Raw genomic sequence first — 23,208 nt, 5'->3', positions numbered from 1 at the left:
GAAAGTCTATTGCTAAAATTATAATGTATAAACCTGGACAATGTCAGGTACACCAGGTAGGGGAATTCCAGTATCCTAGAGCCAGATCCAAATGTATTTACTTCTCTTAATAATGATCCATATATTAAACCCATACATGTAGAGAATATTTTATATATATATATATATATATATATATATATATATATATACTGTATATTAGTTGTTTACAGAATAAAATAAAATAAAAATAAAAAAGATCACTAATCATGTCAAGTTGAAAATAAACTTGGTTTTGGATAAGTCCAACATTATCAGTGTTACATTACAGTAGCATATAATGAAATAAAAACAATATAAAAAAATAACTAACAAACAAATGCAAATTGAATATAGATAACAATTCCCCTCATAAAGAAAGAGAACGCTTTTTTTCAACTATTAGAGAAATATACATGTGATAATTTTTTGTTACATAAAATGAGATCTTATGAATGACACAAAATATACACAAAACAGTTCAGTATTATGTACATGTGAAAATGCATCTGCTATTAAATTGTCTTTTCCCTTAACATGCATAATGCTAATATTGTATTCCTACAACATCAAACTCCATCTTAATAATCTCTGATTTTTGTTTTTCATCTTGCCAATGAAAGTAAGGGGGTTGTGATCACTATACACAACAATCGGAGTTGAACTTATGTAGACTTAAGAGTGTTGCAAGGTCAGTATCAAAGCCATACATCCTTCTCAATTGTGGAATAATTTCTTTGGTGCTTATTTAGTTTCTTAGAAAAATAACACACTGGATGATATACATCATTTTTGTCTTCTTGAATCAATACTGCACCAACTACAGCATCACGTGCATCAACAAGCATTTTAAATCATCAACTGAAATTTGGAGCTGAAAGAACTGGTGCACTCTTAAGTATGGCCTTTAACTTATCAAAGCCTTCTGACATTTTTCAAACCTATGAAGCGGAGTTTTCTTCCTGAACAAATGTTTCAGGGGTTCAGCAATTATGGAAAAATTGGAACAAAATTTCTGATAGTATCTAGCCATACCCATGCTTTTTATTGATAGGCACAGGGAATTCAGAGATAGCCTTGACCTTAGCATCTGTCGGTTTAACATGTCAATATCCCATGATATGGCATCCTTGTAGATTCTTTTTGTTTGTGTAGGAACATCTGGAAACAAGTGCTCATATTCAAGTAATAGCTGTTTTAGTTGTTCTTTTCTTGTTTCTTCAGATGTGAAAGTTTTTAGTCCAGATTATTCATAATTGCTGAATTCCAAAGATTGGTTACTCGAATGTGTCTATAGTCAGATTGCATTCCATCGTTTAACCCTCACTGTGTGTGACAAGTACAGCTAAATTTTTTGCATGATTAACCTGGCTATCTCTATCAGTGTATGGCAAAGTTGTTTTTTCTTTGCTAGGAGTATGGATGATATAATTTATATCACTTACTATAATACTTAACCTGAAGAGGATTTTGTGGTATGGGCAAGAGAGCCATAATGCTATCACCAGGTTGAAAATTCCTTTCCCTTTTATTTTTGTCATATCCTAATTTTACTTTTGACTGAGTCGAGTGAGGATTAGTTCATGCAACCTCACAAGCCTTTGATAACTTGTACTTAAAATTGGAAACATAATCAAGAAGATTAATTTATATATTTTCAATTCAAAGTAGTTTGACTCTTTTAACAACTTCAGTGGTCCATGCACAGTTTATCCAAAAACTAGTTCAAAGAGACTGAATGCTAAAGATTCTTGAACTCATTTCCTAACAGCGAACAACAGTAATGAACACCTTCATTCCTATCATTTCCAGTATCAAAGAATATGACAGAATCATATTTTTCAGAGTTTTATGAAATCTGTCTAAAATCCCCTGGCTTTTAAGGGTGAAAGGCAGGAGACTTGAATTGTTGGATGCCTAATTCATGCATAACTTTGCAGACATACAATTTGATCCTTGGTCAGATTGGTCTGATTTGGGAAGGCCAAATTGAATAAAAAGTTGTATCAAAGCTTTTACTGTTGTTTCATTTTTATTATTCCTCAAAGAAATTTTGTAGATGCAAACAATATGGTCAACAAGTACTGGTTGCCTGACTTGGTCTTAAGTAAGGGAATGACAGTCTGGCATTATTCTGCTAAATTGTTCAGATGCTGGAATAGGTTGCATATGAGTCTTAGGAAACATCTGATTGGGTTTTCCTACCATTTGACAAGTATGACAAGATCTACAGTATTTACAATGCACATTAAATTTATTTTGCAATTATTGAAATGTGATGAAAGAGAAGTTTGCAGATAAAGAACATGAATAATGAAAATATTCATGTATCACAAATGAACAATTAGTAGATTTGCATGTATGTATTTTGGCATCCTGAACACTGTTAATAGGTGGGCTGCATCATGCAGGGACAGTGTCAGACTTTTGTTAATGATGATCCTTATATTAAACCCATACACACAGAAAATATTTTATCTATGTATTAGTTGCTTACAAAATAAAATAAAAGGGTCAATAATTCAGGTCAGGTAGAAAATAAACTTAATTTTGTACACGGTTAAGTCCAACATATAATGTTACATTACAGTAGCATATAATGAAATAAAAAAGTATTAAGAAAAACCTAACAAACAATGCAAATTAAATATACATAACAATTATTGAAAATTAATGAAAGAGAAGTTTGCTGATAAAGTACATGCATAATGATAAATTTTCTTATATCACAAATGAATAATTAGTAGATTTGCATGTGTGTATTTTGGCATCCTGAACACTTAATAGGTCTGATGCATCATGTAGGGAAAGGGTCCGATGTTATGGAGTCAACCAGACATCATGGTCAATGTAGATAAAGATATAAGTTTCATTTCTTTATAATAAATTGGAATTTATTTACAGTCAGTTCTTATCAAATATAATCAGTGAACTGCACTCATGTCAGACCTGCCACCTATTTAATATGAGGTCAATGGTGAGAAATAAAAGCCTTGATATTACCTCTGGTTGAGTAAAAATTATTAAACTTGCACTTTTTCCTCTTTCTTCTTGCCTTTTAATTTAAGTTTGATATCAGTATATGAATATTTTGATAAAACAGTCCTTTTAAAAATTGAAAATCTTATATCCAACGAAAATGACAAAAGTTTAGGACTTCGGTCTGGAAGTCTTGGAGAAAACAGTGATTGTAATCATCTTTATAGCTATTAATAGTTTATTCTTTCAAAATTTGAACAGCATGACCACAGCAGTGGATTGCAGAAAAAAATCAGTGCATGGATAATGTTACCTTACCGATTGGCATGTGTGAGTGAGTGATACTTGCAATAGTTATTGCAGAGACTTAAAACCTGTTTTGCAAAGATTTGGAGATGGTCTATATATGTGCAATGTGGCTATTTGAAATGAATGAGTTGGGATGTCTCATATAAATTTGAATTCCCATTCTCAGGTTATAAGACAAAAATGTCTGAGTATTGGTATGTGCAATCAAGTGTCAACATTTCACAGAGGGTTTGAACTAGACCCCATGCATCACCCAGGAAACTAATTAAATTCCTTCCCCTGTAATTATGATATAGTGAAACCTGTCTTGAAAGACCAATGCTTTGTGAGACCACCTGTCTTAACCATATTCTCAGTGTACAAATTTATTGATTATATAGCATTGTGACCTTTTATGAAAGACCACCTGCCTTGAGAGACTATACTTTTTGGCAGAAAGGGTGGTGTTTCAAGACAGGTTCTGCTGTATGCTTATTTGACATGAAAAGATTTATTCTAGGTATGCAAATGACTTTCTTAACTCCTAGGTTGTTACGTTGAAACTTTTGAGATCCCCTATCTGTTACCATCTATTTTGGGTATGAAAACAGTAACTAATATATACTGTCATTCAGAAGTAAAATTGGCTTCTAGACCTGTAGTTATTTCCGAGGGTACCCAGTTTTGGGTGTTTGTGTGACAAAACTTTAGATCACGTGTTTTATAAACAACAGATTTCTAGTTATTATTAAATATCTGGGAATTTCTTTACACTTTACCTAATTATTTAATTTCAGTGAGATAGTAGGTCTGAACATTTTAGATTGTGCTTGCTAGATTCAAACTATATGTTAATTGTTCTGTTAAAGTAAGTACAGTACATGTAGATAATACCAGCTTGTATGGATCATAACATGTTTTGAGAATAGATGAACCTGTAATCTATCTTTAAAAAAGTATTATACATCTAATGAAGTTTTAGAGCTTTTATGTAAATACAAAAATGAAGATTTCATGGAATTTATTTTGGTCTTTCTGTTCATTATTTTCTTGCAGGATTGATTACAGACCATATTCCAGCCACTTGCCAGTGTTCTGATGTTCTCATACATTTATATGCTGTATATTGGTCTTGTTTCATATAATCATATAGCAGGTGAGTTTCAATTTGTTTTTAAAAAACGGGGTTTTTGGTGAGAAATGCTGGTTGATTGAAAGTTTCTCTTTATTAGGATAAAGCCTTCCCACCAATAATTAAAATAAAATAAACATTAAAGCATCACACACAGCAACAAAACCAACTCCAACTGTGGGAATTCAAGGAAAATATAAGTATATTGCATGCATTTGTATTAAAAAGTAGTTAAACTTGTATTAAACACAATTGTTATATAACGTGACTTGAATGGTCAGATTCCATCCTTCCTGTTTGTGTAAACTTCTACTTTGATCACATGAAATGCTTTATTATAATATCCTAACTTTAATTACTGTGTAATCTTGTTTTAATGAAAATGTCATTTTTAAAAAATACAAATTCATGGATTAATTATGGAAAAAGTACTTTTGTTACCGGAGAAAGAACATTGTCTTTGGAAATGTACATTAATTTATCACACGTGTAAGTATTACAAAAAGTCATTACAGTTATTTACTTTGAATACTGTTGAGCATTTTTCTCACTTGTGGGTATTAATTATGAAGTCATGATGATTGTGTGCAATTTTTCACTCAAGATTTTGACTGATATTCAACAGATTCAGTGCTAACTGGTTCAAGAATGCTGCCACATTTTGATGGTATTTCTTCTGTGTTACCAATATTACAATATTATGGCAAATTTCAAGATGGTCTGGCTACTTTTCTGGTGAAAAAATCTTCAGATTTTATCTTAGTTTCATTTTTGATGACTAATCTTGCATACATAAGAGCTTGACTTGGGATGTAAAAGTAAGTGAAAGTGATGCAATATCTTGGAACCAGACTGCCATAACAAGGCAGCTTGCTCTTATTGAATTGTCATGCTTTATTTGCATAGTACATTGATAAGCATCACATTGACGTCGATGTTTAAAACTATTGGTAGCTGTTAAGGGATTACTCTTCAGATATTATGAACTTCTGACAGAGTGTCAGGTATAAGGTGAAGTAATGTTTGCATTTGCAGCATGCACATTTTCAGACTGTTGGCATACCTCAATGTTACTTTCATATACTGTGGCTGAAATTTCCCTCTCATGTACGTCTCACAATGTATTCTTTCCAAAAGTATGCCTTCCAAATGAATTTTGCCAGACTAGACAGTACCAGTTTCTGAAAGTGTAGTGAACAAATTACTCCAAAAATAGTTGTAAAAAAAAAAAACATTATAAGCTTCATTTTTTTGGAATAATTTACCCCTGAAGTCCAGGAAATGAAAATGACATGGCAAGCTACAGTAGTGGGTTTTTGAAGCAAAGCCATGGTGTGTTCTCTATAACCCAAATTACACCCATCAATCATACACCAAAATAAGAAGCATTAAAAGCTCTTTTAACAATACATAAGATAACACAGGGTTGCTTTTAAAAAGCCAGTTTAAGTAGTAAGGAAAGCCTGGGAAATTCTTTTCCTTCAAAATTTTAACCTATGCAAAATATGAAACTGTAGAGTGACACCTTAAAACAAATATGAAAAATTGTGCAATTGATTTTCTTATTCTCATATAATCTTGTAGGATGTTCTCAGCATTACATTGATGTTATGCATGAAAATAAGCTAATTATGCTTATTTTGCTTTGTAGCAGTATTATATGTGCAGTGACATTAAATTATGGGAAAATATAAATGTTTGGAACACAGAGTGAAGTTAAATTCAGTTTAAAACTGTTGCATTAAGTGAAAGAAATATAATATGAAAGTAAATTTACTTCCTTCCTTATTTCAGTTTTAGAAAAACATTCAAGCATTTTACCCTTTGACCTGTAACCTCCATGAACCTGATCTGTTGCATCCCTCTTCAGACCATAAAAATGACATCTTTGGAATAATTGTGGCAACTTTTATGTTTCCGCCTTTCAGCATAACCAGTGTTTCCCTTTACCCTCATTTGCGCTTGAGAGACCCCCACATTGTTTATTTGACTTCCAGTTTTGTTACCAGTGTTTGTTTTTGCTCCGTTTGATCCCAAGTTTTGACACCAAGAAGATTTTGTACTCTCACTCTTGCACACCTAGGCGATACACTGGTTACTATGTTCAGAAATTACAATGAGCTTTTTGAAATAGCTCACTTTTGGTGGTGGGGAAATAGTTTGGGACTTTGCTACTAAAAAATATTCCACTGTGGGTGAGAAAAAACTATGCAGATTTTTTAAAAGGATTGTTTTGATACTTGTGACTTAAATGTTTCAACTGTACAACCAAGATTAAATAATACAATAATAGTACATATATGGTCTTTATGGGGGCATTGTACAGATATTATAAACTTCTTATAGAATGATGGGTGTAAGGTGAAGTTGTTTATACTTGCAACATACACAGTGGAGAGAATGTTGGCATACTTCTTTGTTACTTTCATGTTCTGTGGTTGAAATTTATTTGGATATTGTGCTTGTGGAAATTGTGCATGATCTAAGCACACATCTAACTAAAATAACTGCTACCAAATGCTAAAAAAATCAGCCTGAATTGGTCTAAAATACATGATCTTTAGCAATTATTAAAATAGGGAAAAGGAATTTGGCTAGACTTGACAGCTTATGAAAGTGAAATGAATGATTTAACAAATGTATCAGATTAAAAAATATATCAAATTTAAAAAAAAAAACATTATGTGCTCTATTTTTAACAATTTACACCTGATGTACAGGAAGTGAAAATGACCAAGAAGAGCAAGCATTTTTGTGATAAGTGTACATCTGAATTAAGGTCAAGTAGTTCAGCAAAAGACTTATAATGATATCTACTTAGATTGAAATAACACATTCTAATACAGGGGCTAATTTGCTGAATAATATCAGAGATGGTTTCAACGCTCAGCAGATAAGAGGAAGAAATTGTCTAATCTTCAAGCCCTGAAAATATTTGTTGCCCATTACTGTATTTGTCCCTTGTTTATGAGACTTCTGTTTTTGTTCAAACCTTTAAATACATGTACACCTTTTTCATCTGTGCATTTGGCCATCCACTTGTTTTTGATTGCTACATGGGAACTTGTTTTGAGGTTATTTACCCTTTAAGTTAACAATTTTGTTATTATGGTAAAAAGGAAACCTGTTGATTTTATATCAAAAGATCTAAGGCCAGGATCACTGACTGAAGGAAGAAAAATTGTTTTGGTACCAACACCTTAGATTGACCTATCTTTGTCAATATCTTACACTGTAGGTATTGGGAAATTTTTTTCTGTTTTGTGATCAAAAGTGATAAATTTATTGACACTGCAACTTGAATTAATAGTTTCAGCCCTTGTATCACAGATGCAAATTGTTTTTGATGGTTTGCATTGGTTTTGTGACGAAAAGAGATAAATTTGACACTGCAACTTGAGTTAATAGCTTAAGTCCTTGTATCACAGAGAAACAAAATTTTTGATGGTTTGCATTGTGTGTAAGGAAGAAACCTTATAGATTTTTAGTACAAGATTAAAGGTCAGGGTGTCAGTGATACAAATAGAAATGAATTACAGACAGTAATTTTAGTTTTAGACTATATAGCTTCACCAAATTCTGTGGCTGACTTGTACTTGGAAGTAGAGAGACATGTATTGAGCTTTGGTTCAGTATGTGAAAGGTCAAGGTCACAGTGAGTCAGTTAAAAAAAAAGGTTCAAAGCCAGTAAATGTATTAGTGGACTATGAACCTTGATCAAGCTAAATGGGTGGCTTGCACTTTTGGCATGAAAGAAACTTACTGATCTTTTGGAGTTATAATTCAAATATGAAGATACTGGGAAAAGTTTCCGCTAAATAACTCTCTTTATTAAAACATAATGGTACCAAACTCTAGTATATTGATTTATGTTATGGGAAGAAAATAAGATGAATATACTGCACTAGACAGCTTAAAGGTCAAGGTAACCAACACTAGAATCCAATACAACTAATTTCTTAGTTGTCCAAAGTCAGCCAGGTATTGCTAGTGCCTGTTTCAATAAATATTAAATTGGGCTGAGTGTACAATGTACTGGTTATGGTACTCTTGTTGATCTTTTTCATTTGTAATTCACCGAGTAATTCTTGATAACAGTTGATTTTCCTCTGACAAGGGTCTGAAGATGGCAGCATTGCCATCACTGTTCCAAATAGCAATATGATACCAACAGCAGGGAATAGTTTTACCTGAGCCTGCCTTGTACAGGATGGAGTTGATTACAAATAAATGAACAAGTTATTTACCAGAGAGCAACCCAGGTATATTTGGTATGGTGGGCCATATGCTTAACATCTTTGTTTTTTGTACTCCTATTGATTACATTAATTTATTTCTGTAAAATATCTGCACATCACATAACACCAGTATTAATTATTTACTTTGGTCAGTTCTGATCATGACATTTTGTACATATTGTTCACCAAAACACCTAACCATAGTAACCGTTGCATAATTAGAAACTGTATTAAAACTATTTTCAGATTTCATTGCCTAACTCGAAACTAATCATAAATATTTTCAGATGTGAATGCCCTAGTCTCCCTACAAAGTAACAATGTGATGCCAACACCAGGGAATAGTGTTACTCTTTCCTGCCTGATACAAGATGTTGTCAATGATAACATCATTACATGGTATACACCAAAGAATGACATAAGTACCAATACAGTTTGCTTGAGACAATCTGGATACTGTTTTAATGTTCCACCTGGATATGCCTGCACTGCTAATCAGTCAGGAGCATACCTGGACATCACAAGTATCAATAGGGATCAAGATGAAGGGACATGGAAATGTTCATATCGTGGGTCAGATGGAATGGACACCACCAGGGCAATTAACGTCACAGTGTACAGTAAGTGTTATTCGCTGCCTCATCTCACTAAGCATCTCAAAATGGATGGGTGTACTACCCAATACTCCCACTGTGCTGTCTCTTTCAGTGTACTCCTTGGCTATCTTGAATTGCAAAGTTACAATCTTTGTATGTTATTTGCCACATGCCTCGTTAGTTAAATTGGATATTTTTGAAGTTTTTCAAACTTGAATCACATTGTGGTTGGATTAAACAAAACATAGCAGGATTAAGGACCAGGTGGCAGGTGCATGAGTATAACTTTATAATTAAAGGTAGTTACTGTCAACGGTCAATGTCGGAAGCCCCAAACATGACCTCACTTGTAAGTGTCAGAGCCTTCGTTACACATAATATTGTCCACACACCATGGACTCGGTTCCTTGTAATCTAATATTATTGAATCGAGTCGGTACTGTATTTCTTCTCATAAAGCAGTGATGTTTTCTTCCAAGGCAGCAATCCATAAGAATCAAAATAGTCTACACAGTGATTGTTGGGAAAGTAGATTGTGACTCAGTGGGTTCTTGGTTGATGAATATCATCTGTGTTGGTGACATAGGATTGAATGTTGTGAGGTTTTGGATGAAATTCATCTTTAGCACACTTTCCAAGAAGCCATGTATGAACTGCACATCAGAAGATATTGAAGTTCTCGGGTATCCATTTTTTATGTTTTTACAGGCAATGACAAGTCATCAGTTTAAACCTTGAAAATGTCTTGAAGTTGCTCCACAGTTCGTACCTTACTCTGTGACAAGAGAGCTTCAGACTGTTGCATCTCAAGAAAAGTCATTGGATGAAAGGAAGAGACATGCATATTGTCTTTATACCACTTCTTAAACACTTTCTTTTTGGAGATGAGACTTCAAGCCTTGTCCAGATACTCTTCCAACTTTTCGTCTTGACTCATCATCAAACACTTGTCTTGTTGTTTCTGACTAGGATGATTGATTTGACAGCCATAACAATATTCTGTGGTAAGACCCATAAATTCTTTCAGCCAGGTTTATTGCAAAACACTAGACTAAATGTTGTTCTTATTCTTTCCATATCGACACCATGACAGTCTCTTTTGCTTTTTCTTCTGCAGTTTCTTTTTCTCATCTTGTTCAGGGTTGTCACCCACATCTTCATATTCTATTTCATTGATTACTCATATGCTAATAGTCTAGAATCACTTCTCTTAAGCTGTTGATTTCCATAGTATGATGTGAAATTCTGCATACAAGATGATGTTCACCATATCTTCATGCGGCTCTGCAAAGTTAGTCTGATTTTATAGGGTGGAAATGTCCCTCATTGCTGCCTTGGTCAGGAGTGAAATCAAAGGCCCACAAAGCATACCCTCATGCATAATTGTCATATGTGGCTGCTGTTTGGTTTCATACAGGGACAAGTATGACCTCAGGCACACAAGTTCTGATCCTCTCGACTGACTTCTATCTTGGACACTTTGTAGTGTTGAAACTCAAAAGGATTTGTATTGATGACTCCACTGAGGACTGCATTGTTGATGATGTTGATGAGTAAATGTTCGGATAACTGTCCTTGGAAAAGATAATCTTTCATATTAGATTGAAGTTATGAGGCAGTGGTAGAGGTTTTCACTTCCATTCATCATATCAGTTACCTAGCTGTCATTCTGCTGAAAGTGTGACTTTTGACATAGCACATGTAGAGTCTGTTTTTTATTGTTTGGTACTCATCAGACTTAGCCATCAAATGGAAATCTGGTACTTTGATTAAGTCACAGGAAGACATCTGCTCCATTCAACAAATACTTGACTTGCAACTATTTGTCCAAATGCAAATTATCCATCAGTTTTAAACTGCACCCTTTTTTGATTTTGTTTGATGATCATTAAATCCAACATTGTGGCCATTATCTTTCTCTTTTATCAAGTCGGTGCCATTGAACTTCTCCATTGTGTCAAGTTTCCATACAATATAAGCAAACAGATTTGTGCTTCTTTTCCAGATGTCAGGAAATTTTCTAGGTATGCTCGGTACGGGGTAATTATTCATGTTGATGAGAGCTGTTCTGGTATTGACAGCTGGAGTGCTTTTGTCCATTTTGAGAACTTTGACTTTCAGGTACCAGTAACTATTATTCAGATCGATGCAAAATTTTGGTCTGAGCTTTGATTTCATATTTGATAGGGGCTAAGGTAGTCAGAGATGACATGCAATGAAAGAGGAGATGGGATGAAATTCTATATATTGGGATTCTTGCATCATCATCATGGTAGGTGGCTTGGCAAAGGGATCCAGTTATGACTTGGAACATTCTTGATGCATCATTTTTTTTCTTTAATAACTAAAGCGACTAATTCTATAGCTGTTTTTCACTTAGTCTTTCTTCCAGTGTGTTTATGACCTTTGAAGGATTTTGATGTCTCTTTCTGCCTTGTCCTTGCTGTGGCATGGAAGAGAAAGGAATGCCTTGGCAAGCAGCGTGCGGTGCATTTATAGGGGTCTCTCGGCAAGCCAAAAGGTTCTTCCATTTTGAAGCAATGTATTTTTGCTTGATATCATGAAGGCTTTTTTGGGACTTTGTATGTTGATAATGACATTTTGGAGAAAATCTTTTCCTTGCATCAAAGCGGCATCTTTTGAAGTGTGCAGTTCTCATGTCACCATTGGTTTTAAGATGGGAGTGACTGTACAAAAAGTGGATTTGAGCATATCTTCTAAAACATGTCCTTGTTGTGAGGTGACTCATTGGTACACAGGAGAACTAACAAGTTGCTAGAGAATTTTTTTCGAAAATATTGTTTCACCATGATTTTTTCTTTTGAAAATGGAATATTTTTCCCACATCTACTCCACCACATCAGAGTACACAAACATTAAATTCATCCCTTAACACCCTTTCAGGTATTTATTTTCTTGGGGCTTTTCGTATTTTTGGTGTGTGCCCTGTTCATGGCACCACTGCTCTTATTCTTGGAACATCTTTCAGGAGAAGATATTTTCTGGGTGGCTGCTTGGAAATTAGGATCCATTTCAAGAGTGAACAAATGATGACACTGCCTAGAGATCTGATACCCACAGGTTTCAAAATGATTTGGTTTTTTGGTTTGGGTATCGATTCATGGATTTGCCTCTTATGACATGATTGCTTTATGTTTTTCAAAAATGCATTTGGTTTGATGAGGGATGTTGATGATGCCTTGAAATAATTGATGTGCTGTGAGCATAAACCACTGTAAGACTTCGCTGATACTGGCATCTAACAAATTAGACTGAACTACAGGGCATGAATCAGTTTAGCTGGAAGATGAGATTGAAAGGAAGTCATGTTGATGACAGTGTGAATCTAAAAAGAAGTGTGGGATGTTTATATAGAATTTTTTAATGCCAGTGGGGACATGTAAATGACAGGTCCTCCTTCTTGGCACCAACTGTGACACAAATGAGTACAAAAGTTCAAATACTTGGAATGGTGGGCTTTGAATTGGCAGGTAAGAAGGTTTGAGATTTTGAGTGGCATTGTTGTGTGCATAAGTCAGCCAAGAAATTTTTAACTGTTTAGCTAACACCTGCACTTGAGATTTATCTCAGGGACTTTTAAACAAGACCATGTAGTGGGCATTGAGACTGATGGTACGATGGGCTTTATTTTGTCAAAACAAATGTTGTGTTTTGTAAATTATACTGGCACTATGTTGATGCACTTTGCCTGTAAACCAAAGTTTAATTTCTTCCTTGGCTTGTCCTAACATGTCATCAAAGATGACCAGATTTGTTTGACATGAGTCAGACATGATCCCATCATCTCTGTGAGGAATGCCTTCAGCAAAGACAATGGATTCACCTTGACTTTCTTGAAGTAGGGTGTAAGCCAATTGACACTCTTTGTAACACCGCGGTACATTGGGTGGATGATCCATCAAATGGTCTTTGTGTTAAATTATGCCTTTGACAAATTTGGTTTTACCTGAACCTTAGGTGAAGCAGTCAACATGATGACAAAGATACAGTGCCTCACTAACTTTTTAACTTTGAGAGGAGAGTTAGAGGAGATGTAGTGTTAAGCATTCTGAGAATAACACTGATATCACAAGAGGTTTGATACTTTTAAGACATATTTAATGTTTCCAAATAGACTTCAAATACCTAGACACAGCTAAGAGATAAATGACTAAGCATGTCAATAAGATGCAAATCAGAAGACCCAAAGCGGAATACAAACAAGTCAATGTACAGTATTATTGATCCAAGTGTACATGCCATGAAGAAGTCTGTTCTTGAAGCGATACAATTTTTTTTTTGCATATCCTCCAAGTTTGGTATGTCCCTTGGAATTCTGTGTACCACTTTCACCTTGTAAGCAGACATCATGACATTCAAAGTCTGATCTTTATATGCTTGATCAGTGTCTGACCATTTGAATCACATATTCAAAGGAACCAAATCTCATATAGCACTCAGATACCAGTGGTTAAAAGTATTGTAAAGAATACAATTGGTCTTTGCGTTTCACTTGTATCTTGAGAAACTCTCTGTAAATACAAATTATTAGCTCCAAAGGCAAACAACGAATGTTCTCATGTATACTGTTCATTAAGATGTTATTACTTTTTGGGTCTGACCAGAGGAAGGTAGAGAAATTGCAAGACCATCTAGCATTGTCCATGTATGCCAAGTCTTTCTGCTTCCATTCATGAAATGACACACCAGAAGAGAAGCACTTGATTTTATCTCTTTTCTCCCAAGTTGACAAATCCAACTTTGGCTAGTTGTTTGGATGTAGGTTCATTCAGATATTTAGGCCATTTCCATTTGAATATTTGGAACCGACTTTAGGCAAAGCCACAGGTAACATGTATTCTTCTTTGACGGTTGAAGGACACATGGTACTAATTGTATGAAAAATGGGAACCAGCCTGGAAATGGGTGAACATAAAATATGTATGGGTTTGGGTGGCTAGGATTGGTTGATAATGAAAGTTATTTTGTAGTTAAAAGAATCTTTTGAGAGCTTATCCTAGTAATAACTTAAAAAGATAGCAACGTTGTTTTATTGATGGAATTTCAGACCTTTAATAGTCTTGAGTTTTGATCACTCATTACTGAAATTAGCACCTGACTCTTTGGTGCAGAATTGAAAGCACATGTTTCAAACACATGTAGGTCCAGAATATGCCAAAGCTCATATCCTTTTCTCTACACAGAAGCTGTCATCCAGATTTCATCTATACTGATATATATAGGTTTGATCATGAGCGCTCAGAAATTTAAAGTTACTGAAGTTTGAATATTGTGGTGCTTCAATAGGTTTACAATGGGAACTGAATTAGTACCGTCAGTCATGAAGGTATCTGGGTAGTTTGCACAGTCATAAATGATATCCATGGGGTGGTATGTACATGGCATCTCATGACCATGAAAAGCAGTTAATTGTCATGTTATATGTATGTGATATGACTGAAAAATTATTAAAGCTATGTTAAAAATCCAATTCTATGTTATATGTTAGCAATGAACTGCATCACTTTCACATCCATTGGATGGTGTATGCACTGGTATATGCACTGGTGTATGCACTGCATGAATTTCACATCCATCAGATGCTGTATGCACTGCATGAATTTCACATCCATAGGATGGTGTATGCACTGCATGAATTTCACATCCATCAGATGGTGTATGCACTGCATGAATTTCACATCCATAGGATGGTGTATGCACTGCATCACTTTCACATCCATAGGATGGTGTATGCAGTGCATCACTTTCACATCCATTGGATGGTATATGCAGTGCATCACTGTCACATCCATATAATGGTGTATGCAGTGCATCACTTTCACATCCATATAATGGTGTATGCAGTGCATCACTTTCACATCCATAGGATGGTGTATGCAGTGCATAACTTTCACATCCATAGAATGGTGGATACACGGCATCACTTTCACATCCATTGGATGGTGTATGTACTGCATCACTTTCACATCCATTGGATGGTGTATGCACTGGTATATGCACTGTATGAATTTCACATCCATAGGATGGTGTATGCACTTCATCACTTTCACATCCATAGAATGGTGTATGCAGTGCATCACTTTCACATCCATAGGATGGTGTATGCACTTCATCACTTTCACATCCATAGAATGGTGTATGCAGTGCATCACTTTCACATCCATAGGATGGTGTATGCACTTCATCACTTTCACATCCATAGAATGGTGTATGCAGTGCATCACTTTCACATCCATAGGTTGGTGTATGCACTGCATCACTTTCAGATCCATGTGAAAGTGATGCACTGCATACACAATTCTATGGTGTATGCACAGCATGACTTTCACATCCATTGGATGGTATATGCACTGCATCACTTTCACATCCATAGGATGGTGTATGTACTGCATAACTTTCACATCCATTGGATGGTGTCTGCACAACATCACTTTCACATCCATAGGATGGTGTATGCACAGCATCACTTTCACATCCATAGGATGGTGTATGCAGTGCATCACTTTCACATCCATAGGATGGTATATGCAGTGCATCACTTTCACATCCATAGGATGGTGTATGCACTGCATCACTTTCACATCCATAGGATGGTGTATGCACTGCATCACTTTCACATCCATTGGATGGTGTATGCACTGGTATATGCACTGTATGAATTTCACATCCATAGGATGGTGTATGCACTTCATCACTTTCACATCCATAGAATGGTGTATGCAGTGCATCACTTTCACATCCATTGGATGGTGTATGCACTGCATCACTTTCACATCCATAGGATGGTGTATGCACTGGTATATGCACTGTATGAATTTCACATCCATAGGATAGTGTATGCACAGCATCACTGTCACATCCATAGAATGGTGTATGCACTGCATCACTTTCACATCCATAGGATGGTTTATGCAGTGCATGACTTTCAGATCCATGTGAAAGTGATGCACTGCATACACAATTCTATGGTGTATGCACAGCATGACTTTCACATCCATAGGATGGTGTATGTACTGCATCACTGTTACATCCATAGAATGGTGTATGCAGTGCATCACTTTCACATCCATAGGATGGTATATGCACTGCATCACTTTCACATCCATAGGATGGTGTATGCACAGCATCACTTTCACATCCATAAAATGGTGTATGCAGTGCATCACTTTCACATCCTTTGGATGGTGTATGCACAACATCACTTTCACATCCATAGGATGGTGTATGCACTGCATCACTTTCACATCCATAGGATGGTTTATGCAGTGCATGACTTTCACATCCATAGGATGGTGTATGCACTTCATCACTTTCACATCCAAAGAATGGTGTATGCAGTGCATCACTTTCACATCCATAGAATGGTGTATGCAGTGCATCACTTTCACATCTATAGGATGGTATATGCAGTGCATCACTTTCACATCCATAGGATGGTGTATGCACTTCATTACTTTCACATCCATAGTATGGTGTATGCACTTCATCACTTTCACATCCATAGTATGGTGTATGCACTTCATCACTTTCACATCTTTGGAATGGTGTATGCACTGCATCACTTTCACATCCATAGGATGGTGTATGTACTGCATCACTTTCACATCCATAGAATTGTGTATGCAGTGCATCACTTTCACATCCATAGGATGGTATATGCACTGCATCACTTTCACATCCATATAATGGTGTATGCAGTGCATCACTTTCACATCCATTGGATGGTGTATGCAGTGCATCACTTTCACATCCATAGGATGGTGTATGCAGTGCATCACTTTCACATCCATAGGATGGTGTATGCACAGCATGACTTTCACATCCATAGGATGGTATATGCACTGCATCACTTTCACATCCATATAATGGTGTATGCAGTGCATCACTTTCACATCCATTGGATGGTATATGCAGTGCATCACTTTCACATCCATAGGATGGTGTATGCAGTGCATCACTTTCACATCCATAGGATGGTGTATGCAGTGCATTACTTTCACATCCGTAGGATGGTATATCCACTGCATCACTTTCCATGGTAGTAGTACAGTAGTAGAGAAGGCCATGCCATGCTGCATTGAGGACTTTGCTGGGTATAGTGTCAATATTTGTGCAGGGCACTTTTTTATTGTTTACCTTATGTCATATTGTGTTTTTCATTGCACATAGGACTGCAAAAGGATAGCTTGGAACCCTGTGCAATGAATTCGTTCATTTCCTTCAGTAATGCAGGGTTTAGACTCTAAACATCCCCACATCTCTCTCTCTCTCTCTCGCTGTAGTTAATGTTTTGATCCCAAGTATTAAATCATTGGTCACCTTTCTCACAGTATTGTTGGTAGCCAAGAAATTTGTTAATGGCATCAAAATTTTCTTGATGATGACATGCCTGAATATATTTTCTGTCTGGGAAATTGAGCCATGGAAACACCAGATATCTGCAAACTACTTGTGGGTACACTTTTATTGTGTAGCATGGAGCCAAGACATCTTGAAGTTTATTAATTTCAGGAATGCAACAGGCAGTCTCTTTGATATGCCTGCCTACTGCGACAGGAGTTCTTCTTTTTGTTCTTTGGCCTTGACCGATTTTTGAGCTTTTGCCAAGACTATTTTTGATTTTGTGGCTTTGTTCAGATGTTTTTTTTGTCTCTTGAATGTGGTAAGTTTCAGCAGCTACTGACTGGTGTTCATTCATGGTGGACTCTCTGGTCATGGGGATACATCGAGGGTGCTGATTTAGCCTCACTCATGTTGTCTTCAAAATTGCTCACATGGATTTGAGCCAGTACTTCATCTTGTGTGTGGGGCAATACTTCACGCTATTGCCTCTTACTTTCTTCTCATTTTTCACTGAAATGGTGCATTTGTTAGTGGGTTATTGTCTTAGAGTCAGAATATTCAATCAGCTCTCAAACAGTCAAGATGGAAGAGTCAGCACAGTTTACCCATCTGGTCAAAGCTTTCAGGAACATTATACAAAATTATATTTCAGGGAAGATGAAAGAACACTCCTCCTCACAATAAAAATCAAGATACATCTATATCTTTCAGGAGAAAGGACATTCGGCTTCAGAGCCTCCACATCATGAAAGCAAAGGAACAACAGAGAAAAGGGAGAAAAGGGAGAAAAAAGTCAAGATACCTGTTATTGTAAGGAGAAAGGACATTGTTCTTCAGGGTGCTATAAGAAAAAAGAGAAGAAGCAAACAAAAATAAGAAGAAGATGAGGAGAGGTCTTTAGAAAATGAAGAACCCATTCCCATCAAGAAATACAAGAAAAGAAGATGAGAAGAAAGTGAAGATGTGAAAGAACCTGTGCTGGTGAAGAAATTCAGAAGAAATTCAGGAGAGACAGAGAGTGAAAGATGAAAATGGACTTTCATGATGTGTTGTGAAATTTTCACTAGATTCAAAATAGAGAATATATCCAAAAGAAAATATATGTGTTTCTGTATTTTTATTTTTGTATATTATGGTTAAACACGCATGCACTCACGCTCATACACACCTTTCAAACAACGTGTGGAAAAGGTATGTAAGATTTACTTGATTTGGAATCTTTGGGTAGTATATCTTTCCAAAGATGTGGGTGGCCCTGAAAAGGACCATTCGGTGTTTGTTTGTGACAAACTTATGGACTTGACATTATGAGCTTTAATTTTCTTAAGCCCTTTCAGTACCATGTCTAAGTCCTACTTCTTCTCCCACTACTGTGGATGCTTTGGTAGTCACTGCTGCTGATGGTTCCTCAGTGAAAGTGATGGTTAGGGTGGAGTGCTTGGCATATAAAGGTATTTTTATCTTGGGTCGAGTTAAAGAAGTTGAATACATTTGTCTTAGATATCTTAACTATGTCAGAATGTATTGTAGCACACACAATGTTTTGTTTTCACTGTCATTTTTCTGTCCTACTCCATCACACTTTCTCTTCTCTTCTTCACATTTTCTTTTTTTCCTCTTCATATTGCTGATGTTGAATCACAAATGCTTGTTATGCTTCTTTCTGCTGTTTAAAAAGTTTATGCATTTATGTACTACATGTGATGTCACTTGGCGCTTTCTTCTGATTGGAAGAGAGACAGACTCCCTGGTCTGTCTGAATTTTATAACGCAACTTTAGATTGGTGAAACATTTCAATCTGTTTTGATCTTACCTTAGACTATAAATACAAGCCACTTATATCATGGTTTCACTTGTTCTGAACCATGATCAAGTTGCCTAGAATGTTGACCTTTCAAAAGTCCAATTAAGGCCTATACCATGTTAGCAAGTGTGGAAGCATCCACACTTGGAATGGGGATGCCGTTCAATTTAAACTGGCTGATGTACATGAAATTCACCATCACCAAGAGTCTGGAAACAGCTATTTAGAAGAGAAGGATTTATTTGGATAGATAGGGTTGCTTCAAGAAAGTCTTGCTGTGTAGACCTCCTGTGAGATGATGTCTGAGGAAAAGAAGATCGATGAGATGTGGCATATGTTGGTTAACAAACCTCAATGGCCGTTTTCAAGTCCACTCAACTCCCTTGAAAAGATAACCATTTCACTATTGTCACAAAATGTGTGTTTGTCTCAATGTTGTATGTACATGTCTGCTTGTTCTGTGTTTTCATTTCTAATTTAAAACCTTTTATCATTACCCTTCCCATTTGTCCATATAAACCCTTTTGTCCCTAGAAACCTTTTTGTCCCCTAAGTGGCACTTTTGCTCTTCAAATCCCCATGCATGCTTATTTTCCCTTGTCCACCGAGCAGCACTTTTTTCCATGTTAGTTTTCCCTTGCCCGTTGAGAGACTGATATATCTACTGACAGGTACCACAATTTGAAAAAAAAATTGAAGTCACCCTGCTTAAATAATCTCCATAAGCATATTGAGTTATTTTTAAAAAGTCCATGAGTAGTATAATAAAAACATCACTTGACCATGTCTTTTACAATGTTTAATTCATCTGACAGTGAAGTTGAGATACAGCACATCCCTGTGCCTGTCAGTTGTATGTCAGTTCATTTGTCAGAAATTGTTTGTTACCACTCTGTAGGTCATGTATCTGATCTGAGTTTTGCTATTTGCTGATACATGGGGTGCAAAAGTGAAAGATATTTTAGTCCATATATAAACATCATTAGGAGACACAAACATATTATATAATTTCAGATAAATAGCATTCAAATAGTACCAAACCTAGAAACACACAGTTCTTATCTTACATCAAGATCACATGTGCCTTCTTACCATTCCTTAGCAACTGTGGTAGATCAGTTGTTTGATGAACAAACATGTAATCCACACATCACAGGTGCTTAGGTTATCCTAGTGTTTCATTGGGAAAGGCACTTTTTCCCCATTACTTTAGCATAAAATAACTATTAATAAGGTCTTGTATCTGATGAATGCACAAAGTGGATATCAGTTATGAATAAGGGTGTGATAAAATAAAAAATTATTACATTATATTGCATTTTTATTTTACATACAGTGGTGTAAAAAAAACTATATGGCAAAAACCGTGTTTGGCTCTTTGTAATTGTTGTGTATTATGTCCCTCTTGCAGACACATTTTTATGAACTAGTTTCAAGTTTATGATTTCAAACATGTGAAAATATGTCACCTAACTGTATCTTAAGTTTAATAGGTAGCGATTAAAGTTTTTGTTGTAATCCAAAAATATTCCACAAAAAATGGCCATTTTGGGGTATTGTGCAGTCTGAAAATTCCAATTTTTCAACAGTGTATTAGTCTATTCTATGATAAAAAACAATCTTCAAGATTTTTTGCATCTGAAAGGAAAATGTATAAAAAATTTCATGCCAAAATTAATAAAAAAATTGAAAATTCATATAAAATATAGAATGAAGAATGAGATATGTACTTTCTTTTTATTTTTAACATTCTAATATACCCTTTTTGTTATATGGCATGCACATATCTATGGGAAAAAATATTTACCATTTAATTAGCATCATTGGATACTAATTTGTGATTGTATATATCAAGTAAACCAACATTTTTAACACACAAAACCTATAAAAAAATATCTGTGCTCTTATTTCATTAAAAAAGGAACTGCTCTGGTGGCCTAGTGGTTAGAACGTTTGCCTCAGATGTGGGAAGTCATGGGTTCAATACCTAGCTGCGTCATACCAATGACTTATACAAATGGTACTTACAGCTGCCTCGATAGGCACTCATCATTGAGAGGTTAGTTTAGGAATGGTCGTCCTGGTGTCAGGATAATGTGACTGGGTGGGACATCATACTACATGTCTGTGGGATGATGCCCCAGTGCTAGACATCACTGTAAAATGCCACACTGCAGGCATCATAGCGATATGACTAAAAAAATGTTAAAGCTGCGTTAAAAATCTAAATCACACAAACATTAAAAAGGAACTTTAGAAAATTCTGTAGCATCCATAACCATTTTTTAAAAAAACTTTTGTGATACTGACAACTTTTCTATTATTTTGACATATGTGTCGGGTCAAAGGGGGGAATGACACAAAATCTTTTGAAAAATATTCTACAAAAATACAATTCATTAGTAAAAAAACTGGTTCTGGACACTAAGAAGTGTTAGTAGAATAAGTGTATCAAACTTCATGGGTTAGTATTTTCTGATTTTAAAATTATTATAATATTTGTAAAGTTGTTATGGCATTATGATTACATCATCTTCATTTTAAACATTTCCAAGAAATCGGATCATGTTACAGTTCTATGATGCAATATTGCATCATTAAATATACCATAATGAAAATAAGAATGACCGCTACCTATATTCATGAACACAAGCCGGTTTCAAGGACTCAGTCTTTTGTTATTATGTTCTAAATAGAAGGAAGAGACAGTAAATGATGGAGCAAGAAGAAGAAACTGTCTGGCAGTAATAATGGTATGTGTGTAAATATACAATAATATATACATAATGTTTTATCAAAGGGTGTAAGTGTTTCTGAGTGGTCAAAGGCACATGCATTACAGAGCACTCACATCTCCCCTGTCTATGTGGGTTCTAGTCTTGGCTTGGCCATTGATGGGATGAGATAAAGATTGTCATTACCTTCCCATGGATGTGTGGTTCCTGTTGGGATCTTCCTAGGTTATTCCTCCACCGTATATACTGGCCAGAATGTACAGTCCATCAGGTGCTCAAAAATGTCATTAAACCAACAACAAGCAAACTGGTTCACACAAGACCCAGGTTAATTTTCTGGAATATTGTCCCAGATTTAAAGCAATCCAGAAAATAGTATGGTACAATTGATAGAAACTGACAGTCTCAAAGTTTTCATTTGATCTTGAAATTGTATACATCTTGTGGTCGTTATATGAAAATTTATTTTGAGTAATCACTTTTGTTAGAGTTAACTAATTGCGTTTTGTACCCTGCCGCTGAATAAAGAGCACTACAGAATCTTGTAGCATTTTCAGTTGGTTGCTGTGAACTTGATAAATATAAATGGCACAAGAATAATTTTCAAATTGTTACTTGTCCTGCCGAGCAAGTGACTTGAAACTTTTACTTGTCCTGCATCAATTTTTATGATTACAAGGACACATGACATTGGATAAGTACTTGAAAAGTGACTTCACCTTTCTCAGCCACCACCCAAAAATGGAATCAGACATTTCATATTTTGTAACACTGACATTATAGTCATCATCTGAAGATGCACTTATTGAAAAATCTCTGTGCATCCATGGTATGATAGAATTTTGATAATCCAGCTTTTCTTGCAGTTTATAGTGGATTACTTTAATCAATATTTCCTGAAGAGTTGTGCACTTTTTTCAACTCTGCTAGTCATAAATCAGAAGAGATTGAAGGATGGTTTTTGTCCCTAATCCAATGTCTATTATATGTCCGTCCATTAGCATAAGTGGCCATATTGAACATTCTCATGTGTCCACTACATATGGTCATAGT

At 35.5% G+C, this 23,208-nt stretch overlaps 1 protein-coding gene across 3 annotated transcripts in view; it reads left to right on the top strand.

Moving 5' to 3' along the window:
* Window positions 1–23,208, top strand: part of LOC149774839 (uncharacterized) — a 161,024-nt gene that overhangs the window by 7,087 nt on the left and 130,729 nt on the right. For all 3 annotated transcript variants that reach the window (XM_089944687.1, XM_089944688.1, XM_089944689.1), the window contains exons 2-3: window positions 4,342–4,441; window positions 8,943–9,275. In XM_089944687.1, the coding sequence (XP_089800813.1) occupies window positions 4,384–4,441; window positions 8,943–9,275 (391 nt within the window). In that variant the 5' untranslated portion in view covers window positions 4,342–4,383. The remainder of the gene's footprint in view (window positions 1–4,341; window positions 4,442–8,942; window positions 9,276–23,208) is intronic.

The sequence above is a fragment of the Sinohyriopsis cumingii genome, unplaced genomic scaffold (genome assembly GCF_028554795.1).
Source record: "Sinohyriopsis cumingii isolate HCF-2022 unplaced genomic scaffold, ASM2855479v2 utg000127l, whole genome shotgun sequence".
NCBI lineage: Eukaryota > Metazoa > Mollusca > Bivalvia > Unionida > Unionidae > Sinohyriopsis > Sinohyriopsis cumingii.
The sequence above is the reverse complement of the archived record's forward strand: the minus strand, read 5'-3'. Positions and strand labels throughout refer to the sequence as shown.